Genomic DNA, 25,358 nt, shown 5'->3' on the forward strand with positions numbered 1-25,358 from the left:
CCTTCAATATGACAAGCTCTTTATTGCTTAGCCTTCAAACATGCTATTCATTTGATTGGCACATTCCTATTTATTCTTCAGTTCTTAGTTTAAAAATCACTTTCTCAAGTGTCATTTCCCTACTCCCTGGACTAATAAGTTATATGTCTCTATCACTATTGCCACATAAGTTTGCAAAACTCTCTCACGGCCCTTTTCCTAATAGTAATTAATTAGAATATGCTTGTTTAGTGTCTTTTTCTTTTGTTAAACCTTAAATTTAATGAAGAAACTTACTTGTTCTTTTTTTATGCCCAGCATTTATCACAGTGAGTGAAATATGTGCAGAACAAACAAATAATGCTAAAGAATTTAAAAGTTATCTGTAATCAGTGACTCAAAGGTTAATAAGCCAAAGAACAAAGAAATAATTGTATTGTATATAGTTATTCATACATTTATTTTAAAGTACTTATTTAGGTATTAATTTTTTAGCAGACATCATGCTCTGGAACAAGATACAATCCTTGCTCCTGAGGAGCTCAAATCATAATGAAAGATACAGATGTGTAAACAAAAGGATATCATGTAAAATGAAGAGGTAAATACAAAAGAGTGAGTACCTCACTTTATACAGAGGATGAAGTTGGGAGAGCACTTACAGCCAAAGAGATTGTTATTTGAGTAGTGAGTGGAGTTTGCCATGCAGAAGAAAAGAAAAGATATTTCCAGAAGAGAGAACAAAAGGGTTGAAATAAGCTTGGGCTATTGAGAGAACATAGGAATAAGAACATACGAGAAAAAACAAACCATACAAAAGGGACAATAGTTTCCTCATCAGAGTATCTTAGGGTTATTACTACTGAAATTAGCCTAACTTTATAGTAAACCACGATAGTAATCAGACTCAATTTTCACTCATAAAGAAGCATAGCCTGGCCGAAATGGCTCAGTGGTTGAGCATCAACCTATGAGCCAGAAGGTCATGGTTCCATTCCTGGTCAGAGCACATGCCTGGGCTGCAGGCTGAATCCCCAGTAAGGGGTGTGCAGGAGGCAGCTGATCAATGACTCTCTCATCACTGATGTTTCTATCTCTCTCTTGCTCTCTCTGAAATCAATAAAAACATATAATTTTTAAAAAGCATAAAAGCTGATTACAAGAGGAAATTTAAATAGCTGGATTTATTTTGATAAATCCTAACATAGTTGCTCTTGTCTCTTTGGGCCATGGTTACCTTATCCATAAAATTTGATTAGATGAAATAGTATCTTAAATGTCTTGTAGTTTTAACACTGATTTTATATTTTAAAGGTATGTAAGATAACCTACCTTCTGCAAATGTAACTGTCACAGTCTCTCTGAGAATATTCCCACTGTCCGTAGTCCATTGAAGCTAAAAAGGGAACATTCACTTCAGTAAAAGTAATATTGAAAAATATTTTAAAACATCAATACAACTGTCATATTTTATTGTCATAGGATAATTGTGTTTTATTCTGTAATTATTGTCTTCACTTGTTCATATTCTCAAAGCACAGGTGTACTTCACTATCCAAATGCATTAGTTTCCCAAGTTCAGGTAGCAAGATTTTGGTTAGCAAGTGTCAGTAGCAAGGACCATTGCTAACCAAAACTGTTTTCGTTCCTGAATTTTGGATAGAGAATAATTAAGAGTTTTGAATAGCAAAGGATAGTAGCTCTAGCTTTTTAAAAAAATCTAAGTTTATTCAGTTACTGAATTTGGATAGTAAAAATGTGGAGAGCAAAGAATATTGCTGCTAAGATTTTAATACCATAGTCACTGCCTGCATTACAGTTACTAGTTTCTGGGTAATTATACTAATCTCTTCAGAGTAGGAAAAGTTTTCATAGAAATGACCAATATTCAGGGGGAAACTATGATAATATGAGGTAACACTAATATCTATAGATGTCATACAGAACTAACATTATTATCTCATTTATTCAAGTCTGAACTATTCTATTGAAATTTACCCATCTACTTTAAGAGGGGAAGATATACACAGCATGTAGTTAATAAATGTCTGCTAAATGAATAAGATATAGTTTTTACAGAGATAAACTACATTGATTTTTAAGTAAAGATTACTATTATTATTATAGTCAGAGTTGGAAATTCACTAGTTGTTTTTTTTTGTGAGAGTAATAAAAATATTTAGTCAAACCATCATTTGAAAGTTCACAGTGTTTACATTTTAAGAAAAAAATACCCCTCTTTTTCTCATATCACAGTTATTTACATGGCCTAATAGCAATCATCCCTGTTAGTCCAAATAGTAATGGAAGCTGAGAAAGATTCTGTAATAATCAAGGAATTACAGTTGTAATCATACCGTTGCTGGAATAATCTCCGAGTTATATACATTATCTCCATTTCTCAAGGATTTCTGTACTTCGTGGATGTGGTTTTTTAAATCATTCACAGTTGGAAAGAAGGATAAATTATGTCTTTCAGGGATCTCATCAGGTTTGAATAGTTCTCTTTCCACAAACTTTCTGTGGAGAATATAAAATGGATTAAAACATAAACAACCTAGCGATTTACTTTAGATCACATGAGAGAAGGTCCTCTTTGTGTAAAGCATGGTTTACAGCTTTATAAGTAGTTTATATTTTTCCACTTTTAATTTTTTCCCTACGTTAAATCATAGAATTCATGCAGATTAAAGAAATGTAATATTTTTTTTTAAAGTAATATTTACATTGGTTAAACAACTGTATATCTTAGAGTGAGCTTTGCATTTTTATGAATTTAAAGGAATCACTATTTTAACTTTAAATATGTTTTTGAATGCTTACTACGTCAGGCACTGCTCTGAACACTTCACATCAAGTATCTCTTCTAACCCTTAATACGATCCTTTGATGTAGGCACAATTAGCATTCCCACTTTACAGATAAGGAAACTGATGGATTGCAGAAATTAAGTAATTTGCCCAAAATTATACACTTACCTAGTAAGAGAGCTTGGGCTTACACTCAGGTTATTTGCATAAAGATGTTATATTGCTTCCAAAAGGCACCAATTAATATCATATAAAGTATGGTTTGCTTGCCTTTTACAAGTAGACAAAACAGAAGATAGAAATAGAAGGCAGTATTGCCACATAATTGGATAAAATAGATAAATGAAATGATATACTTTGTGCATTACATTCGGTAGACCGTATCACAGAGTTGTATTAAACCTCTGCTCTTAAGATTCAGGTTTAGTAAATAGTAGTTGGTTTTAACAATTCTGGTTCTAATCTAACAATGTCTCCATGGAAGCAAATATAAAATGTCTAAGGAATCTGCCAAATAAAAAAGTAATATATTAATTAAGGAATAATCCTAGGAAATATTCACTATGTTATTCAGATCAGACTATAGAATAACCAGTACAAACAAGGTCAGTTAAGTACCAGAAATTAAGGCAAAGAGCACAGGCTGCAGATCAGATCTAAATTTCAGTTCTGCCTCTATCTCTTAAGCTAGTTATTTAACCACTCGGAGTCTCCGTTTTCTCATCTGCAGAATGGGGATAAATATGCCAACTTTATAGTAGTAAGAATAAATGAGTTCATGCATATAAAGTGTTTAACACAATACCTGGCACACACATGGTAAGTGCTACATGACAATAATAGTTAATTATTATAACCTGAGTATCAATAAAACTAGACCAGAGTGCTACATATTAGATTTTATTAGACAAAGAACTATTCATATTTTTCTGTTGTAATAAAATATACTATATTTCAAATAGCTTAAACTAAGTACCTTGACCTAGAGGTTTTAAAATCTTTGGTTCTACATTTAAATGTTAGACTTGAAACCATAAAATCCTAGAAAACAACATGGGCAGTCAAATCTCAGACACTTCTCATAACAGTATTTTTTCTGATCTATCTCCTTGGGCAAGTGAAACAAAAGAAAAAATAAACAAATGAGACTACATCAAACTAAAATGTTTTTGCACAGCAGAGGAAACCATCAACAAAAAGACAACCCACTGAGTGGGAGAACATATTCACCAATTCATCTGATTAGGAGTTAATAACCAAAAGTTACAAAGAACTTATAAAACTCAACACCAAAAACCCAAATAATCCAAATTAAAAATGGGCAAAGAACCTAAATGGACACTTCTGAAAAGAGGACATACCAATGGACAATAGACATACAAAAAGATACTCAACGCCACTAATCATCAGAGAAATGCAAACTGAAACCACAATGAGATATCATCTCACACCTGTCAGAATGGCTGTCATCAATAAATCAACAAATAACAAGTGTTGGCAAGGGTGTGGAGAAAGAGGAACCCTCATGCACTGTTGGTGGGAATGCAGATTGGTGCAGCTACTGTGGAAAGCACTCTAATAGCATACATCCTTGAAAATGTCTATAATGTTAAGTGTATTATTTAAAGCAACAAACAAAAATGAAAAACAGAACAATTTGTTTCTACTGTACCTTAGCTGTTTCCTTACTGCATACACTTGTTCTATCCCTTGTGATACTAAATCTTGAATCTTATGTGCTACTTGAGGATGTAGACGTGAGGGTAATGTACAATTCTCATCTCTAACTGCAGTTTCCTCTTCTTCAAGAGAGGACATTGGAAAGGGGGAAGGTGACAAAGGGAGGGAGGGAGTCTCTAATTCGTGATACTGATGAGCTTGCTGTGTAGGTAACTGTACATACCACCTAACAAGAGAAAATATTTAAAATTATATTACTAGACAAAAGCAAGAATGGTAATTACCTATGTTAATACCAAGAAAAGGAATAGTCTTTTAAGAAAAATTATATATATATATATTATTATATATTAAATATAAATTTAAATTGTCCTCTGGTTAACTCTTCTAAGATTGGCTTTAAACCCAATTACATAAAAATCTTTTTTTTTCCTTTTTGCAGACTTTATACTATGGCCCTAAAGTTAAGGAGGGTACAGGATTTAAGTATATATGAAAATGGTATTTTAGATCATCACATGAAGGGGCAAAATGCTGTCAGTTTGGTAAACTGGGGGTGGTGTCTCAGCACCAAGATGAATTACTAACCAATAAGCTAGCTCATCAGGAATGCATAAGCCAAACCTGGCCCTGCCCAATATTCCTCTTCTCTCCTTTTATCTTCCCCACGTCTACACTGTTTTAAACTAGTGGTAAAAAACACATAAATTTACCATTTTAACCATTTTTAAGTGTACAGTTCTATAACATTAAGTACATTCACACTGTTGTGCTACCATCACCACCATCCATCCACAGAACTCTCTTCATCTTGCAAAAGCAAAACTCTGTGCCTATTACATGTGTTCCCCATTCCACCCACTCACCTATAGCTACCTTCTTAAATTAACTTGTTTATTAAAAACCTCTGTTTCTAAAATTGCGGGGGGCGGAGGGAAGAAAATGGTATTTTAAATCTCATATTAAGTAAATTTCACCTCAAAATAATGAGACTTTTTATATCATCATCTTTTGAATTGTGTATTTTCCCATTCTTCCACCATTTTGTCCCCAGATTATGACTTCTGTGTTGCACCCATTATCCTTCCAACCAAAGAGTAGATATAATTCAGAGTCTATCAAGATTGAGCTATGTGGGAGAATCGTCTCTGGCAGGAGTTCAACAAATTGCCTCCACAGGACTCCAGCTCATGTTACCCCAATGAGCAAGACAGTCAACTAAAAGGTGAATACAGGTCTCTCGTACAACAGTGCAGAGCAAAAAACAAATGCTAAGAAATGAACTGATCTGGTAGGATACTGTTTTAATTTACATATTTGTACAAAATGCTTTCAATAACTGATATTGCATAAAATGGAGCCTACTTAAAAATTATATGCAATGTTCTCTAAACTGAAGGATCCAATTATTATGTCTATTCATTTTTCATACATCTGAAAGTTTTTTTAAAGATCACACAGGATATGGTCATATCCTTAAACACATTATACAACTGCAAATTTTTCACCTGGACTGACACATGAAAGAAAATAAGAAAGCTAATATCTCTTCTTATTTAAGACCTTAGAGACCCAAATATATAATGATGGAAGATGATTCCACTTTGGGTGGTGGGCACACAATGCAATATACAGGTCATGTATCATAGAAATCTACACTTGAAACCTATATAATCATATTAACCAATGTCACCCAATAAATTTAATAAAAAAGTTAAATTAAAATTTTAAAAAGACCTTAGTATAAAAGGTATAAAACAGAATGGCTTAGAATTCCTTTCTGGTGGCCACAAGTAATCAAAGATGGGTTTAAAATATATTCAGGTGACTGCAAGTTTGGCTCCTAGTAAGTGCCTGAAACAAAGTACTAATTATATAGTGAAATATGTTGCTAAATATGTATTCATCATTTTGGGAAAAAACTTCCATATGGTATACAGAATTGTCAGATTTAGCCATGATATTTGGCTGATAAACTCAATGGCTTATACAGTGGCAAATCATTTTAATACCTAGGGAACTACTAGTGAGACATCTACCTTATAAAAACCATTTAATAAAATAACTGCAAACCATAAATACAATTTCTCTTACAGAAGGAATTCTTGCAAATGGAGCTAATTAATTTATAAAGTAAAAGAACTATATAAATGTCATACCTAAGAACACCACCAGCATCTACCAAGTTCTTCTTTAGCATGTTAAAGGCTTTCTCTTGCTCCATTCGTATTATTTTCTTATCAATTTTGGGGTCTGTAGGAACTCTATATTCAGGAAACTTTTGTACCTTTTTAATGTAAATTCTTTTTATAAAAAAAAAAAAAAAAAAAAAGATTTTTTATTATATTGAAATCTCAAGAAAACCCAATTTGTCAACCAGAAGTTTATTTGAAGCACTAAAGTTTAGAAAAAAATCAATTATTCTAGAAACCATTCAGAGGATTATGTGAAAGACATACCATATACTCAATGCATCATAATACTTAGCAAATTAACAATAATCATGATTTCAGAAAAAATATCTAAATATTTCTGAGTATTAGCTTTTTTTTTCTGCATTTGCCTCTTCTCCATTCTCCTGGAAGCCACAAACACCTCATATGATTCTAGCTTTTTACCTAATCTTACTTTCAGTTACTTCAAACATAAAATTGCTTTTCCTATGAAAGTTATATCATCTTAATGAAAGAATCACCCTTCCTCCTTTGATACCAAATATGAAATCATGCCATATCTTTATTTATATAGTTCTCCTAGCCTACAATATCTTTCCTTTAATTCTCTACCTATCCAAATTCAATCTAAACTTCAGCAGGATTTCTTATTTAAGTACTTTCTGTCCTGTTAATGAGTTTACATGGACATATTCCCTCTCTGAAGACAGTTAGCTAATCCATATGATACCATTACATTCTCTAACAGTATTTTGCTTACTGATCTATTCCAACATTTTCAGTTCCCCCATGATTAAGTAAAATCTTGTATGTCTTTTAGTCTCCCTCCTTCTCATGACACCCAATGTACACAGAGTGGATACTTATAGAATAAGAGAATAAAATTATTTCTTCACATACACAGATTTTCTACCAAGTTACACGTAAAGTTTTAGATTTATTACCCTATGTAAAAATCAGTTAAAATTTTTGTTTCATGGTCAGGTTTAAATTTTGTCTAAAGTTAACATTATCAGATTAAACATGAAAAGCCTTCTGAACAGGGTTTAAAACCTGAGAATGCTGCCCAGCAGGTGTGGCTCAGAGGTTGGGTGTCCACCCATGAACCAAGAGGTCACTGGTTCGATTCCAGGTCAGGGCACATCCCCGATTGTGGGCTCAATCCCCAGTAGGGGCATTCAAGAGGCAGCTGATTGATGTTTCTCTCTCTCATCACTGATGTTTCTATCTACCTCTCCCTTCCTCTCTTTAAAAAAAAAAAAAAAATCAAAACATATTTTTTTAAAAATTGAGAACAGTCAGCACATGGAGCCGGGGATGAGTGGAAGTGGAAGAGGGCATAGAGGGGATAAAAGGTGATGGAAAAAATAAAATTTAAAAATAAAAACTCAGGCCCAGCAGGCCGTGGCTTAGTGGCTGAGTATCGACCTAGGATCCAGGAGATGGGGGATCGACTCCTGGTACATGCCTAGGTTGCAGGCTGCAGTCGATCAATGACTCTCCCATCATTGATGTTTCTATCTCTCTCTCTCCCTCTCCCTTCCTCTCTCTGAAATCAATAAAGATATATTTTTTAAAATAAAAATAAAAAACAAATAACTCAGAATGCTGAGGTCTGTAATACAAGATGTGGTGTTAAAATGTTTCAAAGATCAACTAAATCCAACCTTTACATGTTATTTTTTTAAATTTTATTTTAGCTAATAATATGAAACATTTTCAATGTCTGAAAAAAAGAATATTAGTAAAGGATATTACAAAAATATTTTATTGGTTCACATTTTTCATTATCACCAGAGCAATAACAACTCTATAGTCCTACTCTAACTAGAACAAACTATGTTGGTCTCATACATTGCCGCTATGAATATAACTAGTAAAATCTCTCTAAAAAGCAACTTTCTAATACCTGTCAACATTTTAAAAGAATATAACCTTTGCCCTAGCAATTTCATTTCAAGGAATTTATCCTACTGATATACTTGCACAAGTGTATAAACAGGTACAAGTGTATAAACAGGTGCAGCTTTGTATATAATAAGAGTACTTTTCAGAGTCTAAATGTCCATCATTACAGGTCTAGTTAAATAAATGATAATTCATCCACAGATAATTATATAGCTATTAAAAAGAAGGAATCATGAAACTAATATGTTGTATGTTATTTTTCAATTTTTAACATAAATTTTTAAAAAAATTTTAAAGAAATAACCAGTGATTTTATATACAGATATGGCGGCTTTGAGATATATTTGGAAGAATAAAAATAAAATGCAGAGTAGTACATGTCATTACATTCAAACTAAGCTGAAGCATAATAGCTATGCAGTAAATAATCACAATAGGCATTCAGAATGAACATAAATCAATGTGGATTGACAGAAGGAAAGAAGGTACACTACTATCTAACTTTAAGGAAAGAAAATATTAGTAAGCTTTACTGAGACCTTTAACATTTATGAGGGCAAAGGAGAATATATATGCATATACACAGAACATCTTTGGTAGGTTACTCAAGAAACTGATAAGAGCTGTTGCCTTAAAGAGGGACAAGGGAGCAGGGGTAAGAAGAAACTCAGACTTCAGTGTATATTTTTTGGAGCTGCTTAAACTTTAAAAAGTGCATATTAGCTATTCAAAAATAAGTACTTAATAAGAAAGAAATAAGAGAAAAGAAAGCTTACCGAGCTGGACAAGTGGCTTTGTAGAGTTGACAAGGCCTGCTTTCCTGCTCACTGATTTTTTTTAACTGGAAACCTTTTCTCCTTGGCCCATACTGACACTCCATTACCACAGCTCTACTCCCTGTGGGCCAAAACCAACTATTGATATTAAGTCGAGTATCCATCCGTTCTGGATACTAGATTAAAAATAACTTGGTGGTGGCGATATCAAAAGCTATACTTTCATTACACAACTTTAAGGAAAGAAAACTGCAATAAGTCTTACTAAAATAAAATGTACAAACAAATTTTAAAAGTTGATTGTAATATTTAGCAAATGTACCACATTATATTAAGTAAATGAGTAAATACTACATTTACTGAATGTCAATGTTACTTACATACCTATGATTTTTTTTGTTAATCCTCACCCCAGGATATTTTTTCCATTCATTTTTAGAGAGAGTGGGAGAAAGTGGGGAGAGAGAGACAGAGAGAGAGACATCGATGTGAGAGAGACACATCAATTGGTTGCCTTCTGCACGAGCCATGACAAGAGCCAAGGATCAAAACTGCAACCCAGGTACGTGCCCTTGATCGGGAATTGAACCTGTGACCTTCTGGTGTGTAGGCTGACGCTCTAACCACTGAGGAACACCGGCCAGAGCTACATACATGGTTTTAATAATAAAATTTACTATTTTAATTAGAAATTAGCACATGCTACATTTGTTAATAAATATTAACGTCATTTAAAATTTTATTTCCTTTTATAATTACTTATTTTCTCTTTTCTGTTTGGACTGTTAGAATAATGTGGTAAGCAGTCACTAAAATGGCCCCAATGATCCCTGCCTCCAGGTACTCATGTCCTTGTGTAATTCCCTTCCCTTGAGCATAGGCTAGACTTAATAATTTACTTTTAATGAATATAGCTGAATTGACAGGATGTTATTTTTGATACTAGGTTATTTAAAAAGTCTGTGACTTCCATCTTGGATACTGTCTTGCTCTTGCTTAGACTGCTGTCTGGGGAAAGTCAGCTGTCACGCAGTGAGAGCTCTGTGTAGAGGCCCATATGGTAAGGAATAGGGCCTGCCACAGCCACATGAGTGAGCTTGGAAGCAGATGTATCCCTAGTCAAGCCATGAGATGACTGCGGCTCCAGCCCACACCTTAACTGCAATCTTGTGAGAGAACCTGAGGCAGAACCACTTTGCTAAGGCACTCTTGGATTCCTGACCCACAGAAACTAAGAGGTAATAAATGTTTATTGTTTTCAGCCACCAAGCTTGGGGTAATTTGTTACACAGCAACAGATAAAACAAATAAGTAGGTGTAAAAACTATAGTTTAAGATTTTAAGTTGAATATCCTATTCTAGGATACAGCAAACTTCTAAAATATAAAACGAAAAATGCAAATCATAAATTAAAATATTGATAAAGTTGACATTAAAATATAAAATTTGTATTTAAAAGGCCTAATAAGTAAAGGTAAAGTAAAAATAACAGTTTGAAAAACAGCATTTTACAGTACACATAACAAAAGATTAATATGCAGAATATAAAGAACCATAAATAATTTTTAAATAAACAAACTACCAAACAGAAAAATGGGCAAAGGGTATGAACAGGCAATCAGAAAGGGAAAAAAAGGATATTAAATAAACAAATAAAAAGATGTTCAACTTCACTAAGAAAGAAGGAAATGCAGTCTGGCCAGGTATGGCTCAGCAGTTGAGCATCAACCTACAAACCAGGAGATCACGGCTGGATTTCAGGTCAGGGCACAAGCCCAGGTTGTAGGCTTGATCCCAAGTAGTGGACATGCAGGAGGCAGCCAATCAATGACTCTCTCATCATTGATATTTCTCGTTTTCTCTCCCTCTCCCACCTCTCTATGAAATCAAGAAAAACATTTAAAAAAATTTTAAAGAGGGAAATGCATATTAAAACAATAGTAAAATACTCTCACACTCTTCAGGTTGTCAAAAATGAAAACAATTGACAATACTCTAAAATAACTGACTCCACTGACCAATCTTAACATCACTAAAAGGTGTTACACATAAGTAACAATAAATACTTTTACAACAATTAAGTCTTCATTTAGTCAAGCCTCTAGATCTAACAGTTTACAGGACGTACAGGAGATAAAAGGACATGTTAAACTACACCACAGAGATGGAATCACAAAATCCAGAATAGGGCAAATTCTACAGAACAAACTATCTGGGGGGAAACAGGACAAACATTTTTAGACGAAAATAAATTTAAGAGATATATTATATTAACCAGTTATAATATATGAACTTTATTTGGATGTGAATTTGAACAAACCTATGAAAAAAGAATTATGAGATAAAGAAATGTGAACATTGGACATTTTACGACATTAAGAAGTTACTGTTAATTCTTTTAAAGTGTGATAATGGGATTCCCTATATATATATATTAGAGAGAGAGAGAGAGAGAGTCCTTATCTTTTATAGACATACAGAGGAAGTGGGTTGGGGTATAGATGAGACAATTTGTTGAAGCTGGATGATGATACATGGGGTCATGGGATTTCATATATTATTACCTCTACTTTGATATACATATGAAAATTTTCATAATATAAATATTTTTAAAAGAATCACAATACTAAATCATAGAGTGAATAGGGGAAAGGGAAATTTTCATACATTTCAGAAAGGATTAAAAATTGGTACAGGTCATCAATTCTTCGTGTACGTTTCTGAATCTAAAAAGCTCAAAAAAAAGTTTGGTTTTTTTTAAGTTTATCTTTATTGTTAAAAATATTACAGATGTCCTCTTTTTACCCCCATTAATCCCTCCACCACACATCCACCCCACCCCCAGGCCTTCCCCAGACCCGTGTCTGTGTCCATGGGTTATGCTTATAAACACAGAAGTTCCTTGATTAATCTCCCCCCTGGTTCTCCAGGGAGGTAACAAAAATTTTTGGAAGCCATTTACCTCCAAAACCTGGCCTGAACTTTACAAAGCTATTTATAGTCTCGATTTATTCTTTAGTGTGACTATCCATAAAATACTAGTGTGTGTTGATTATGTGTTATTGTCTACAGAATACATGCTAGAAGTATTTTGTAATATTACATTACTACAGTCCAAAAATTCAGACTTCTAAAACACATCTGGCCAAAAACAATTTAGAGAAGGGATTTTTGAACCTGTACAACCAACCACTTTAGTGAACAATTTGAGAAAATCCTGTAAAGATGAAATGGGCATAGTTCACAACTCTGTAATTCCACTTCAAAGCATGTACACTAGAAAAACTACATCTTTTCAACAGAAAATGTACATTGTGGAGGTCTGACTATGGTATTCTTTATAATACTGAAAAGTTGGAGACAACCTAGATGATTGTTTATAGAAAAATAATTGTGGTTTGGTCATATGCTGGACTGTTATATAATGATGACAATGAGTTAACTGGGATCCATAAGTATCAATAGGGATAGATTTCAAAAATAAGGGTGAGTGAATAATTTACATAATAATGTCTATAGTTTACTATTTATGTAGTTTTAAATATTCAAAATGACAAAATATATTACACATACAAACATGTATAATAAAGTATAAAAACAGACTGGAAAGATACACACCAAATTTATATAGTGGCTGCTTGTGAAGAGTTAAGAAGGGGATTAGAACCAGGGATGTAAAAAAATGTTGCATTTCTTTTTAGAATACCGATAAACCTGGGCAGAAAAAGTTACGTTTATCTTATCTTCCTCTAAGTGTTTCTCTTTACCCTCAGAGGTCCAGGATGAGGCTGCAACTCTTCCAGCTGAATCAGTACCCGCATAGCCCTGAAATAAATCACTTATTTTTAGGTTCTGTGGGGTCTGACTGGTCCTAGGATGAATCTCTGGGAATTGTTTGAAGCTCTACTGCTTTAGTAAACACTAGTGTTTGAGAATACGATATATAATACACCTGATGCTTGAGAACCCTAATATTAAAATTCTATATAACTCTTGATTGTGTACAATTCTATATAGTAACTCAAGAGTTCTAAGTTATATAAAACGGACATAAATTTGCACAAGACAAACCAAAAGAGAAGAAGAGAATATATGGATTGGATTAAAAACAAAAAACAAAACCCAAGATATATATATATATATTTAAAATAAAATTGCTTATTGTTTAATTTGTATTAAACAGGTCTACCTGGAATTTCAATATTTTTCTTTTCTATTTTCAGCATAATAATCAAAGGAAGCATGATTCATTGAATACATTAAAAGGCAATTTTATAACATAAAAAATTGGTTATATTTACTATAAGTTTTCTTTTTAGTTTAATATACATTTTTATCAATTAACATTTAGTTATCATCTACCAAAATGAAAATGTATCACCTTAGAAAAACCACAGTTTCACAATGGATCATGGATACTGCTGAACCTTTTAAAATATTTCTTTTAAAAAGTACCTGCATTGACAAATGGAATTCCATCATATGGGACATACTGGGATTTCCACATCAAACGTGTAGCTGGCTTGGCTGGGCTTGGAGACTGGCGGGTGCCCCAAACACTCTGTGTTTGCTGCTTGTGAAATGTTAAAACACTTTCTAATTCAGTCTCACTTACACAGTAGCCCCGGTATGAATCTCCAATTTTCTGCATGCAGTAAAATTAAATAACAAAATTATTAGCAAATATGTTCCATTGTACAAAAAATGTAATAATGTGATTGTCCAAGATGAAAGACTCATCAGCTCTCAAAAGAGAATGTCATTCCTCCTTTCAGATCAATGGTCTACTACAACCAGTGGATATGATCTGAATTCAACTAGTTCAACAAATAGATATTGTCCAGGTATTTGTTAGAGAATGCCAAACTCACTGGCACACTATCAAATTCTTATTTGAGACAAATAATATATAGGGAAGATAACTTGAAGAATATATCATGTATCCATTCTTCCAGATATTTAAAACTCTATCCCTGTATCCAACGAAATCAGCATAAAACTGGCCACAATGCACTGAATCCCTGTGGGCTTCTTAACTGAAACTGACTTTGATATGATGCCATGAATCTATTTGAAAACCTTTGAAAATTGTGATGTATCTAATATAAAAATGATGTGAAGGAATTTGTTCATTATATCAAGATTCTTTTCGTGAAGATCCTTCTTTGAGAGAAATTCCTATCTGACCTTAGTACCAAAAATAAGTAACGGGTTTTTCTCTTAGCTTATGGAAATTAGCATAGTTACTTTTATCTAATGAACACAGAATTTACTAATTAACTTGGTTTCCCCTTTTAAATGTAGATGCTTAGAATAGAGACAAATACGTATATGTCTCTGTGTGTGTATACACACAATATTATATACAGATAATGTATTATAGAATTGTACACCTGAGACCTATATAATGTTATTAACCAATGTCACCCCAATAGTATCAATAAAATTAAATAAAAAAGAAAGAACTAGTGATATAGATTTGGGGATCATTTTTATAAAAGTGATAGCTGAAAGTCAACAAAGTTGATAAGCTCTACAAGGGATAAAAAGTAGAGAAATAAAATAAGGTCAAACAGTGAACTTTGAAGAATTTCCACCCAGAATATGAAAATAAATAAGCACAAGCAAAGAAAGAGAAACATGATCGCAAAGTTTCATGAAAGACAAGGGACGAAATAATAGTGAGGTGAGAAGGTTTATATGATCTCTGCTTTAATAGAGTGTACAATCTCTAAGGAATAAAAGAATAGATGAGATCAGATTTAGAACATGAACAAAGTATTACAGATACAGCTTCTGTCAGTTGTATTCAAAAGTGGATACTTTGGGATAAACCGTAGCTCCTTAAGTGAATCTAGGTAAGGGTTGTTTTTAACTCACCTCACAGCTCCTAAGACGGCAGGCCCATATAGGTGTGTTAGAAGAAAGTGGCTGGAGAGGAGCCAGTAACGGTTCTTCAAGTATTCTGGGACGGGGGAACAATATATTTAAATACATATTACAAGTTACACATACACATGGCATTCAACTGCTTTATTCTTTTAGGCAGTGTCAAAGATAAAATACTGAGGTCATCAATAAGAAAATGTAATAATAATGACAGACTGATCTGATGGCTATATTAATTAGTTTTCTTTAATCACGATTATTTTAATACCTGCTAATGCAAAGGCCCACATTTGTTCTTCCAAGTACCTGTAGTTCCAACAAATTCAAGTATTTTATCTGTCTCTCTAAAAGCTTATTTTATACTCTTCTCATTATATACTTATTTCCATTTATTAAAAAAATTAGCTAATAAAACATCTTCAGGTGACTTGTTAAGAACCTCATGATATTATGTCAAGTTCTAAGACTAAAGGTCTTAAGTATTGTGTTAATTTCAAAATATTTTCATATTACAATTAAAAAATGTTAATAATACAAAACCATGTCTACATTTCCCTAAATTATTATAAAGTGTCATTGTAAGGGAAAAATAAAAGTTGAAAAAGATGTTAACAAAACACATTTTAAACACTTTACAACATTAAATGCATAAAAATGTGATGAGACCATTAAAAATTTTAGGAACTAGAATAAGTATTTCTTCATTCTAAAAACTCTTAGTCAGATATTTTCAGGTTGCTTCAAAATATCACAGGCGAGTGTCACTGGGGAAAAGCAAAACTCTGGAATTTATATCTTCTAGAGTAGCTTCTTTGTTGCCAAGATGCCATTAAAATAAAGATGTATTTCATAAGAGTCTATTGTATTTCCTGAATTTCTGATCTTTTTCATAGTTAGCCAGCTTTAGATATAAAAATTTTTTAAAGTATTTTCATGGTGATAACAAAAGATGAGCTCCTTTTTCCCACTGACTCACCTGGTCACTGTCTTTTGGGGCAATGTGAGGGATGCTTGTGGATGCACAATATAACTACTGCTATGGTCTGCTAGAGCATCCACTCTTACAGTTGGTAAGTTTCTGTTGCTGGGTTTCTCTTCAGAGGTATCTTAACCACAAGAACAAGAACAAAACAGTATCAATATCTTGAATAAGACCATGAGAATATAACCAACTAGAACTTACATATTTGAAAAAGGAAAGGGAAGATATGTTCTGAAGCTAAAGATAACAAAACTTGCAATGCTTTATTGAGAATTTATCTGATAAACTTGTTTATTTTCCAATGATAATACTACTAAAATTCTTTAATTAAGTTTTTGGAATTTATATTGAACAGCTAGAATATAAGAGTGGTAGAAGTGCCCAGCCGGCATGGTTCAGCAGTTGAACATCAATCTACGATCCAGGAGATCCCAATTTGATTCCCGGTCAGGGCACATGCCCTGGTTTCGGGCTCAATCCCCAGTGGGGGGCATGCAGGAGGCAGCCGATCAATGATTCTCTTATCATTGATGTTTCTATCTCTCTTCTTCCCTCTCTCTGAAATCAATAAAGATATATTAAAAAAGAAAGTGGTAGAAGTAATTGTTATATGTATTAAGAGTTTCACAATATAACAGGAAAATGTTAAACTGATCTTTTTTGTTTCTATACCATGTTGTTATGTTTTCTGCAAACTATGTTTTTTTCCTTATGTTTCAGCAACTGTTAACAAAGACAAAGAATCATAACATTAAGGTAAAAATATCTACCCTAAATCATTAACTATGAACAAGCGACAAAAGAGTGTAGCTATGATGTTAGAAAAGAGATTCAAATAGATGGAAAACCTAGGAAAGCAGAAGGAATAGAACAGTGATATCATTAAATAAGTAAAGAAAAATAAAAAGAAACTGGGAATATATAAGTCTCCTTTCTGAACCAGAAGGAACAAAGAAAGAAGAAAAAGAGCAAAGAGGATGAAAAGAATCACTAAAAAGAAGTAATAAGTGACACAACTAACAACAATATTGACAAAAACACAAATGTAAAATCTTCTACAGTAGCTATTAGCACTATGTTCTTGTTACTGCTGTTGTTATTATTACTGTTATCATAATTAAGAAGAATTTATTTTATGCTCACTGGTCATTTAGGAGGAAGCAAGAGTCAACCAGCTTCACAGAATTCCAAAATGAAATAGACAGCTAACCTAGACAGGAGTTGAAAAATGAACTTAAAATTTATTTGGGCTAAGAAACTTTGTCTACTTATTCAGTTCACAACCTCACCCACAGAAATCAATTTTAGCACTGACTTTCATGAGGTGTAATATGTCCCATTATTACTCACCCCGAGGACTATTCATATCCACAAGTTGCCCCTGAGGTATAATCACTTGTGCCATTTCTGTCTGGGTAGATGGAATTACACGAAGCATCTGTCCATTTTCTGATGATTTGGGAACAATCATCTTGGGAGCATTAAAAAAGACATCAAATGCATAAGCCTACAATAATTTAACAGAGTTATTACTTAAATTATTAAAGACATGCCTACCTCTTTGGCCGATACTATTAGTTCCCCCATTTTATAGATGAAAACACTGAGATACATAAAAAAATTTTCAGTCTCACAACTGATAAGTGGTAAAGCTAGAATATAAAACAGGCAGTTTGACCCTATGTACTATGATCTTAACCACCTATGGTCTTAGTCATTACACATGGGTGAGATCTAATGACAGTAATCTTAACAAGGCTCTGACTGAACTAAATGTATAAACTTTTTAATATTTATTGTATTATCCATACATGTTTTTTTAAGTACTGTTTGTGTGGTAATCATCCATATTTTAAGTCATTTTATTAATTAAAATACAGTAACTTGTAGATGTCTAATTAAACAGTTTTGTTTTTATAGCTCTGCATTTCTATATATCCTGTCTTGGTCTATAGGGAACACTACAGAGTCCCCCAAAAATCTAAAAACACAGAGAAAAGTGTAGGCTTATTATACTTTTTTCAGGTTAATAACTGAACCCATTGCCTCCAATTTAGAGGAATGTAAACTAAAAAGGAGTCTGAAGTTGAAGAAGCTATTATTTAAAAATACAACTAATAAATTATTTGAAAACAAGTTTATGTTATAGTGCCAGACTTTTTGGGCACTCTGTGAACTTTATTATCTAACATACTACTTTCTACTGACACTTTTTTACTGTTTTATCTCTACCTAGGGAAAGCAACTCTCCTTATTCTTTCCAACCCACCTCCCCAGACTTCTCTATTGCTATGTAAAACATGAAAACACTGCTGGATTCCTCAGAGAGATTGTGTTCCCCCTTTTAAGAGGGTCATTTGAAAAAAACTAAATTGGAAAAAAAATTAATAAAAACCAACCTTGACAAAGTAGAATGCTTTAAATATATTCATAAACATTTTCCAGAAATTAAGAATAGGAATTGTCACCACCACCACCCCCCATCAACGTTTATCATGTTTCTTAAGATAAAAATATCTTGCCATACCTCTTATCACTTCAGCATGAAAAAGCAACTGTAAAGTCTGAAGATGACAACTGCTTTACATTTGCTGAGTGCATACTAAGTGGCAGGACTTTACATGTATTACCTTATTTAATGCTCATGACATGTATATGGTGTATATACATTTTTATACATCAGAAAACTGTCATACAGAGGTTACAAAATTTATGCAAGGTAACAGAAATTCAAACTCAAGCTATCTGACTCCTTTTAATCACTACTCTGTACTGCCTCCTGATATCTGATGATGTTACTTAAACCTAAAAAAGACAAAAACAAAACAATACAAAATGCTCTCGTGGCTAAAGAAGGCAACAATAATAATATTGCTTTAAATTCTTTATTCCTTATAATGAGATTAAATATCTGTGAAAATATTTCATTAATTCATAGAAAATAAGAGTGCTGTGGTTATTATAAAATCCAAATAAAACACATATATTTATAATTTAGTCAATCATATGAAAATGTCATAATTAAGACTGATCTGAAACTGTTTCCCAAGCACAATGAAGAGTCTTCTCTATTTTCTCTGCTTAGCTTACTTCACTTGGTACCTAAAAAACTATTTTCAATTTATGTAATTTGGTAGTATTACTTCTCCTATTAAAAAAGCAAATTATCTTCCATCTTTGCTATGAAAACAAACATAGTTTTGAAGAGTTATCTGCTGGAATATATCCTATTTGAGGCAGACCATGAAAATTATCAGAAAAGCTTGGCTAATGAGTAGTCTCAAAATTATTGGGCTCTCTGTGTATAACCTATCTAATAAATTAAAAATACCATCCTGCTTCACTCCAAAAACTCTGTAATCATTTCATATTCATTTACCCACTACAGAATCTTTACTAGCTCCTTGATAGCTTCTATATTAAAGAAAGAAAAAGAAAGGGAGGGAGGAAGGAAGGGAAGAAGGAAGGAAGGAAACACTTTTTCAATAATCTCCACTTGCTGGGGGATGCTCATAATGGGGAAGGTTATGCATGTGGTAGGGGAGCAGGGGATATATGGGAAATCTCTGTATCTTCCCGTTAATTCTACTGTGAACTTAAAATTGCTTTAAAAAGTAAAGTCTATTAAAACAAACAAAAAAACTAAAAAGTTCCACTAAGTTTCCCAGAATATCACCACTTTCTGATCTTTGGGTCTTGAAAATTTTCATATACTTCTATGTTTCTTACATTTATTTCCATGCTTCATGCCACATGTTTCCTATTTCTCTCTTTTTCTTTCTTTATTCTCACCTGAGGATATGTCTACTGATTTTTTAGAGAGAGAGGAATGGAGGGGAAGAAAAGGGAGGGGAGAGAGGCGGGGGTGGGGGGGGAAACAATGGACGGACGACACATCCATTGGTTGCCTCTTGCTGTACTCGCAACCTAAGGGTGTGTGCCCCGACCAGGAATCGAATCTGTGACCCTTGTGACTCTTTGGTGTACCAGACAACAGGATGACACTCCAACCAAGTGAGCCACAATGGCCAGGGAACATGTTTCCTATTTCACAGCTTTAAATAACCATCTGTATCATCTCCTACCCCAAACAATGTAAAAATCACCTGTATAATCATTCTGTATAGAAAGTTTAATACAATTACAAAGAGAAGAGAACTCTTTTTTTTTTTTTTTTTTAGTCAAACAAACAACTTTAACATGCTTTTCAGGAAAGGTACTATGTGTAAAATGCTAAACCTTCATACATTTATTAGACTCCTTGATCTTTCTATCAGAACATACAGACTTTCCAAATGTTCTGAGAGAAACTAGAATAAATGTCAAATAACAGGAGAATTACAAAAGTATTTCATTCTGCACATGAAATATTAAAATGTAGTTGGTTCCCATCTAGATTATTTATTGCATATTAACCTCTGCTGGTGATGCAGTATGGTTACAGAAGCTTACCCTTACCTTGCATTTCAGTCCTAAAGTAAGCCCAGAAATTTGTTGAGCCTGAACACATACAAAAATCACTTGTCTATACTTGGCCACTTCTCAACCAATTACTCTCAACCCCAGAATTTAGCTGGATTATAAGGGAACAAAAGGACAGAGGTTAACTCCACAATGCTCTAGACTAAAAATAATAGAAACAAGGATTAATTTTAGATAAAATGGTTGTTTACTTGTGGTATAATTTATAATCAAAGTTATGATTTTTAAAATTATTTTAATTATGAAATTAATAAATATTCATTGTAGAACATTTGTAAAATACAGGTAAACAAAAGAGCTACATAATTCTTCATAGTATTACTAATCTACATTCTAATCAATCAGAAAGCAACTTACAAGTTTTTCTCAGTTACTTTCTTTATTTAAATCCAAACCATCTTTCATCTCTTCTACTCAAACTATAAACTTTGTCATAAATACTTTTAGCTAACAGTTTAAAGCAGTATTTTCATATTTATGCATTGTTATTCACATGACAAATATATATCTACCTACAAAAATCATCAAGGGTGTGTCTAATTTCCAGTATACCATTAGTACTTCCACTGCTTTCTTTTTCAAGAAAGCACACTAGCATGTGATTGAGATTTGATAAAGCAATAACCTTGAGTTCAAACATCATACAAAAAATAAATGTAAGTCAGCCCTAGCCTGTTTGGCTCAGTGGTTAGAGCATCGGCCCTCAGACCGAAGGGTGCCGGGTTTGATTCTGGTCAAGGTCATGTACCTCGATTGCAGGCTTGATCCCAGCCCCGGTTGGGAGCATCCGGGAGGCAACCAATCAATGAGTCTCTCTCCCCTTGATGTTTTTCTCTCTCTGTCTCCACTGCCCCCTTCTACTCTCTCTGAAAAGTAATGGAAAAAATATCCTCAGTTGAGGATTTAAATAAATAAATAATAATAAATAAATAAAGTAATTAAGTTACATGTAAACTCTGAACTTTAGCACTAGTTACAGATTATGGTACAGATTATGGTATTTCTGATCTCAAAGCACCAGTGCACCTAAACATAGTGGCTGGAGCTACTGGTTTGAAGTACTATTTGGTACTACTGAAAGGAAATCGTTTAAAATCCTTCATAACTTAAAAATGAATGTCATGGAAAGAGTATTTTTAAAGCAATGTAAGTCAACAGTGTCAAGAAATTGACTGGATAAAAAAGGTGAAGGAATTAAGAAATACAAATTGAGCCCTGGCTGGTGTAGCTGTTGGTTGAGTGTCATCTTGTGCACACAGAAGGGACACTGATTCCATTCCCAATAGGGGGCATGCAGGAGGCAATCAATCAATGTTTTGTTCTCACATTGGTGTCTCTCTCTCTCTCCTCCACCCTTGCTTTCTTTCTCTCTAAAATCAATAAAAACATATTTTTTAAAAAAAGAAATACAAATTGGTAGTTACAGAATTGTCATGGGAATGTAAAGTAGAGCATAGGGAATATAGTAAATAATATTGTAATAACTATGTGTGGTGTCAGGTGGGTACTGGAAATATCAGGGGGAACACATTTTATATGTTTGTCTAATCACTATTCTGTACTCCTGAAACCAATACAAAATATTACTGAAAGGAAACTGTAATTGAAAAATTGAAAAATAAAGAAATTAAGGTCATCTAGTAAGAGTAATACAATTTGCTAAATAGCATAAAACTAGTTATTTATATACTCACCATTTGTGCATTAGAATCCCCCAAAGACTGAAGTTCATATGGAACAGGTTGCCCAGTTTGGTCCACTAGGTCAAATTGCTCTGCAGAAAGAGTCTGTGCCTGAGTCAGGGGCCCTGGTATATTCTGTGATGTGAGTGAATTATCTTCATGAATAGTGATGGGTAAAATTCTACCAGAACTATTTTGTCCAAAGGAAGGATCCCTGGAGTCCATACAGGTTGAATGCTTTGCAAAAAAATAATAAATAAATAATCACTTGGGTGTTTGTAAAACATAACATCACAATTTTTTTAAAAAAATAGAATGTTTATAATAAAAATGAAAAGATATTCTTTTTTCAGTTAATTATCCACTTTATACTTTGCCAGAGTTGTCAATTCACAGACTAATAGACAGAAAGCAGTTTTTAAATGAAATTGTTGATTTTTATTATATTTAATTTCAACTTTATTGAAATAAAATTGTCCATGAAACACAACCTGAAGTGATGAAGTACAATTCAATATATGGATTTTCCTTGTGATAAAATTTTATGAATATATAAAATTAAATGATAGAATTGTGGATAACACAATGTTAAAATTCTTGAAAACATAAGGTATAACACTATTCCTTAAGCATAAAAAGTTGTTAAATGGCATGCTGTTTTCCCTCAGAATGGCAAAAAGTTCCCAGTTGAATCCCTACCTCAAATTACCTGAGAGTCTGTTTTTGAATCTTCAGGATCATTATGGTTGACTATTAATGAATCATGAGACTGTTCCATGCTGATATCATATTCAATCCCATTTTCTTCTATTATTTAATAGCTGAAAGAGTTCAAATATCTGATCAACTAAAGCCCTTAACATTTTTACAAAGTCTATATCTAAAGCAAATCCCTCATCTCCCCCACTGTATACAGCTTAGGTTAAATTATTGCCATTCTATAAATAAGAAAATAAACATTTTTGCTAAATGACTTGCCAAGGCAACAGAATATATTCAAGGCAGAATATAGTGTTACATAGTTCCTTCTTCCTATCCTTAAGTATACTCACATACTGGCTTATTAAGATTGCTATTATGTGGAATGTACTGTTATACCCTTCAAATACTTCTAAAATTCTCATTTTACAAAGATTTAATAAAAATAAAGCTTTTTAACTTTATGAGTTAGTTGTACCCCACTGTAACATTAAATAATTTCAGAAAATATCTCTTGGTATAGGTCGAGATTATGAATACATAACTCTTACCATAATATACAATCAGACAAGCTTTGAACATAAATAAATATGTATTCCAAAACGTTTGAGCCATTAAGGCCTAGTACAGTGATTTTCAACTGTGGCAATTTGGTCTCCTCACATACTCCCCAGCCCTCAAGGATATTCAGCAATCTCTGGAAACATTTTTGGTTGTCACAATGTGGGGTAGGGGAGAGTGCTTCTGGTATCTAATGGGGTACTGCTAAAAATTTTAAAATGCACAGGACAGCCACCACAACAAAGATGTCAGTGTCGCTGAGGTTCACAAACCCCTACTATATTGTAGTGAGTACAGGATTCTGTATTATCTTAAAATATATATATTTTATGTCTTAAAACTGGAGTAAGGCTAAAATGAAACTGAAGAATACCACTGAAAATTTATAATATAAAATAAACCTCATAGAATCTTTTTAAGAACCCACCCATTTTATTTTATTTTTCAAAGGACAGCATACATATTTTTAAATCTTTAAAATTTTATTTTTTAAATTAACATGCATTAAATTGAACTTTTCTGTGTGCGTATAGTTCTATGGATTTTAATAAATGTGTCTATGTAACCACCATCACAATTAGGATACACAATAAATCCATCACCCTAAACCCTAATTTAAATGTATACCTTATACTTTAGATTTATTTAGCATATATATTTGAATACATTAAAACTTATTTTTCTGTGATAGTATGTAAGCATTCATTTGTAAAATTAACCATTTCATAAATCTATAAGGTTAGCCATTTCATATTTCCAAAATATTGGAACTATTTCTACCTCAAATATAAATTGTAATAGGTTATAAAATCACTCTTATTTTTAATATATAACTATGAAATATCTTTAAATTGCTTCTCCTTTAAGATTTTAAATTTTCACTTGTATTCTAATCTATTACAAAAATTCCAAAAAATTGTAGTTGCTTTTTGAGCTATAAGAGAAAAATTTTATTTTATAACTTTCTGTTCTGAAGTTTTTACACTATATATATGTGTATATTTGTGTGTGTGTGTGAGTGTGTGTATATATATCTTAAGAATATTTTTAAAAAGGTGTTTAAAAAATAAAAAGAAAATTCTAGTGACAATATGGCAGATTAGACACCATAGAGGACTCTCTTGCTATAAAACAAAATATAGAGAGTTGATCTAAAAATCTTTGTGTCTGGGATCTGCTACAGGAAGTAAAAAACCAGAGGCCATTCCCCATCCTCCCTCCTCTCCCCACAGGAAAAAAAAAAAGCAAAAGCTGTGAGCTAAAACCTAAGTGATAAGCACAAGCAAAGAGAAAAATCTCCCCAAAGGCCAGTGCTAATACACATTTTATGGCTGGGAAACTGGGGCTTAGACAAGCAGCTGATAGGGCAGGAGACTTTACTCCCAAGATAAAACTAAGAACTTGAAAGGTCCTAAACCAAAACTGTAGCCTGGCTTTCAGTAAGAAAAAAATGCACCTATTATTTGGAGGAACACAAGCCCAAATAAGGCTTTGGTTTCCTTTTACATTAAGATCAATGGCAAAAACACAAGGCAATAACCACCATAAGAGTCAGCAAATTTAGAAACTCCCTAAAACCTTCAAATATTCAACCCATATAATACTGAATATAAAATAATTATTTAATGTTTAAAGAAATAAAAAGAATGAATCACAGCAATAAGTAGGCAATGAGAGTATCAAAACTGAAAAAGAACCAAACAGAACTTTCAGAAATGAAAACTGTAATTGCTAAA

At 32.9% G+C, this 25,358-nt stretch overlaps 1 protein-coding gene across 4 annotated transcripts in view; it reads right to left on the reverse strand.

Moving 5' to 3' along the window:
- CARF (calcium responsive transcription factor) overlaps positions 1-25,358 on the reverse strand; it is a 65,599-nt gene that overhangs the window by 31,805 nt on the left and 8,436 nt on the right. For 3 of the 4 annotated variants that reach the window (XR_013999124.1, XM_081141852.1, XM_081141853.1), the window contains exons 3-13: positions 23,072-23,183; positions 22,375-22,599; positions 17,549-17,669; positions 16,193-16,322; positions 15,208-15,292; positions 13,783-13,972; positions 9,328-9,448; positions 6,629-6,772; positions 4,462-4,695; positions 2,337-2,499; positions 1,312-1,375 (exon numbers count right to left, since the gene is read on the reverse strand). Coding sequence is in view for 2 of the 4 variants with exons in the window: in XM_081141852.1 (XP_080997978.1) it covers positions 1,312-1,375; positions 2,337-2,499; positions 4,462-4,695; positions 6,629-6,772; positions 9,328-9,448; positions 13,783-13,972; positions 15,208-15,292; positions 16,193-16,322; positions 17,549-17,669; positions 22,375-22,599; positions 23,072-23,140 (1,546 nt within the window). In the remaining 2 variants the exon portion in view is untranslated. The remainder of the gene's footprint in view (positions 1-1,311; positions 1,376-2,336; positions 2,500-4,461; positions 4,696-6,628; positions 6,773-9,327; positions 9,449-13,782; positions 13,973-15,207; positions 15,293-16,192; positions 16,323-17,548; positions 17,670-22,374; positions 22,600-23,071; positions 23,184-25,358) is intronic. The other variant, XR_013999125.1, reaches the window with a different exon arrangement.

Source organism: Miniopterus schreibersii (assembly GCF_964146895.1).
Source record: "Miniopterus schreibersii genome assembly, chromosome: 7".
Taxonomy (NCBI): Eukaryota; Metazoa; Chordata; class Mammalia; order Chiroptera; family Miniopteridae; genus Miniopterus; species Miniopterus schreibersii.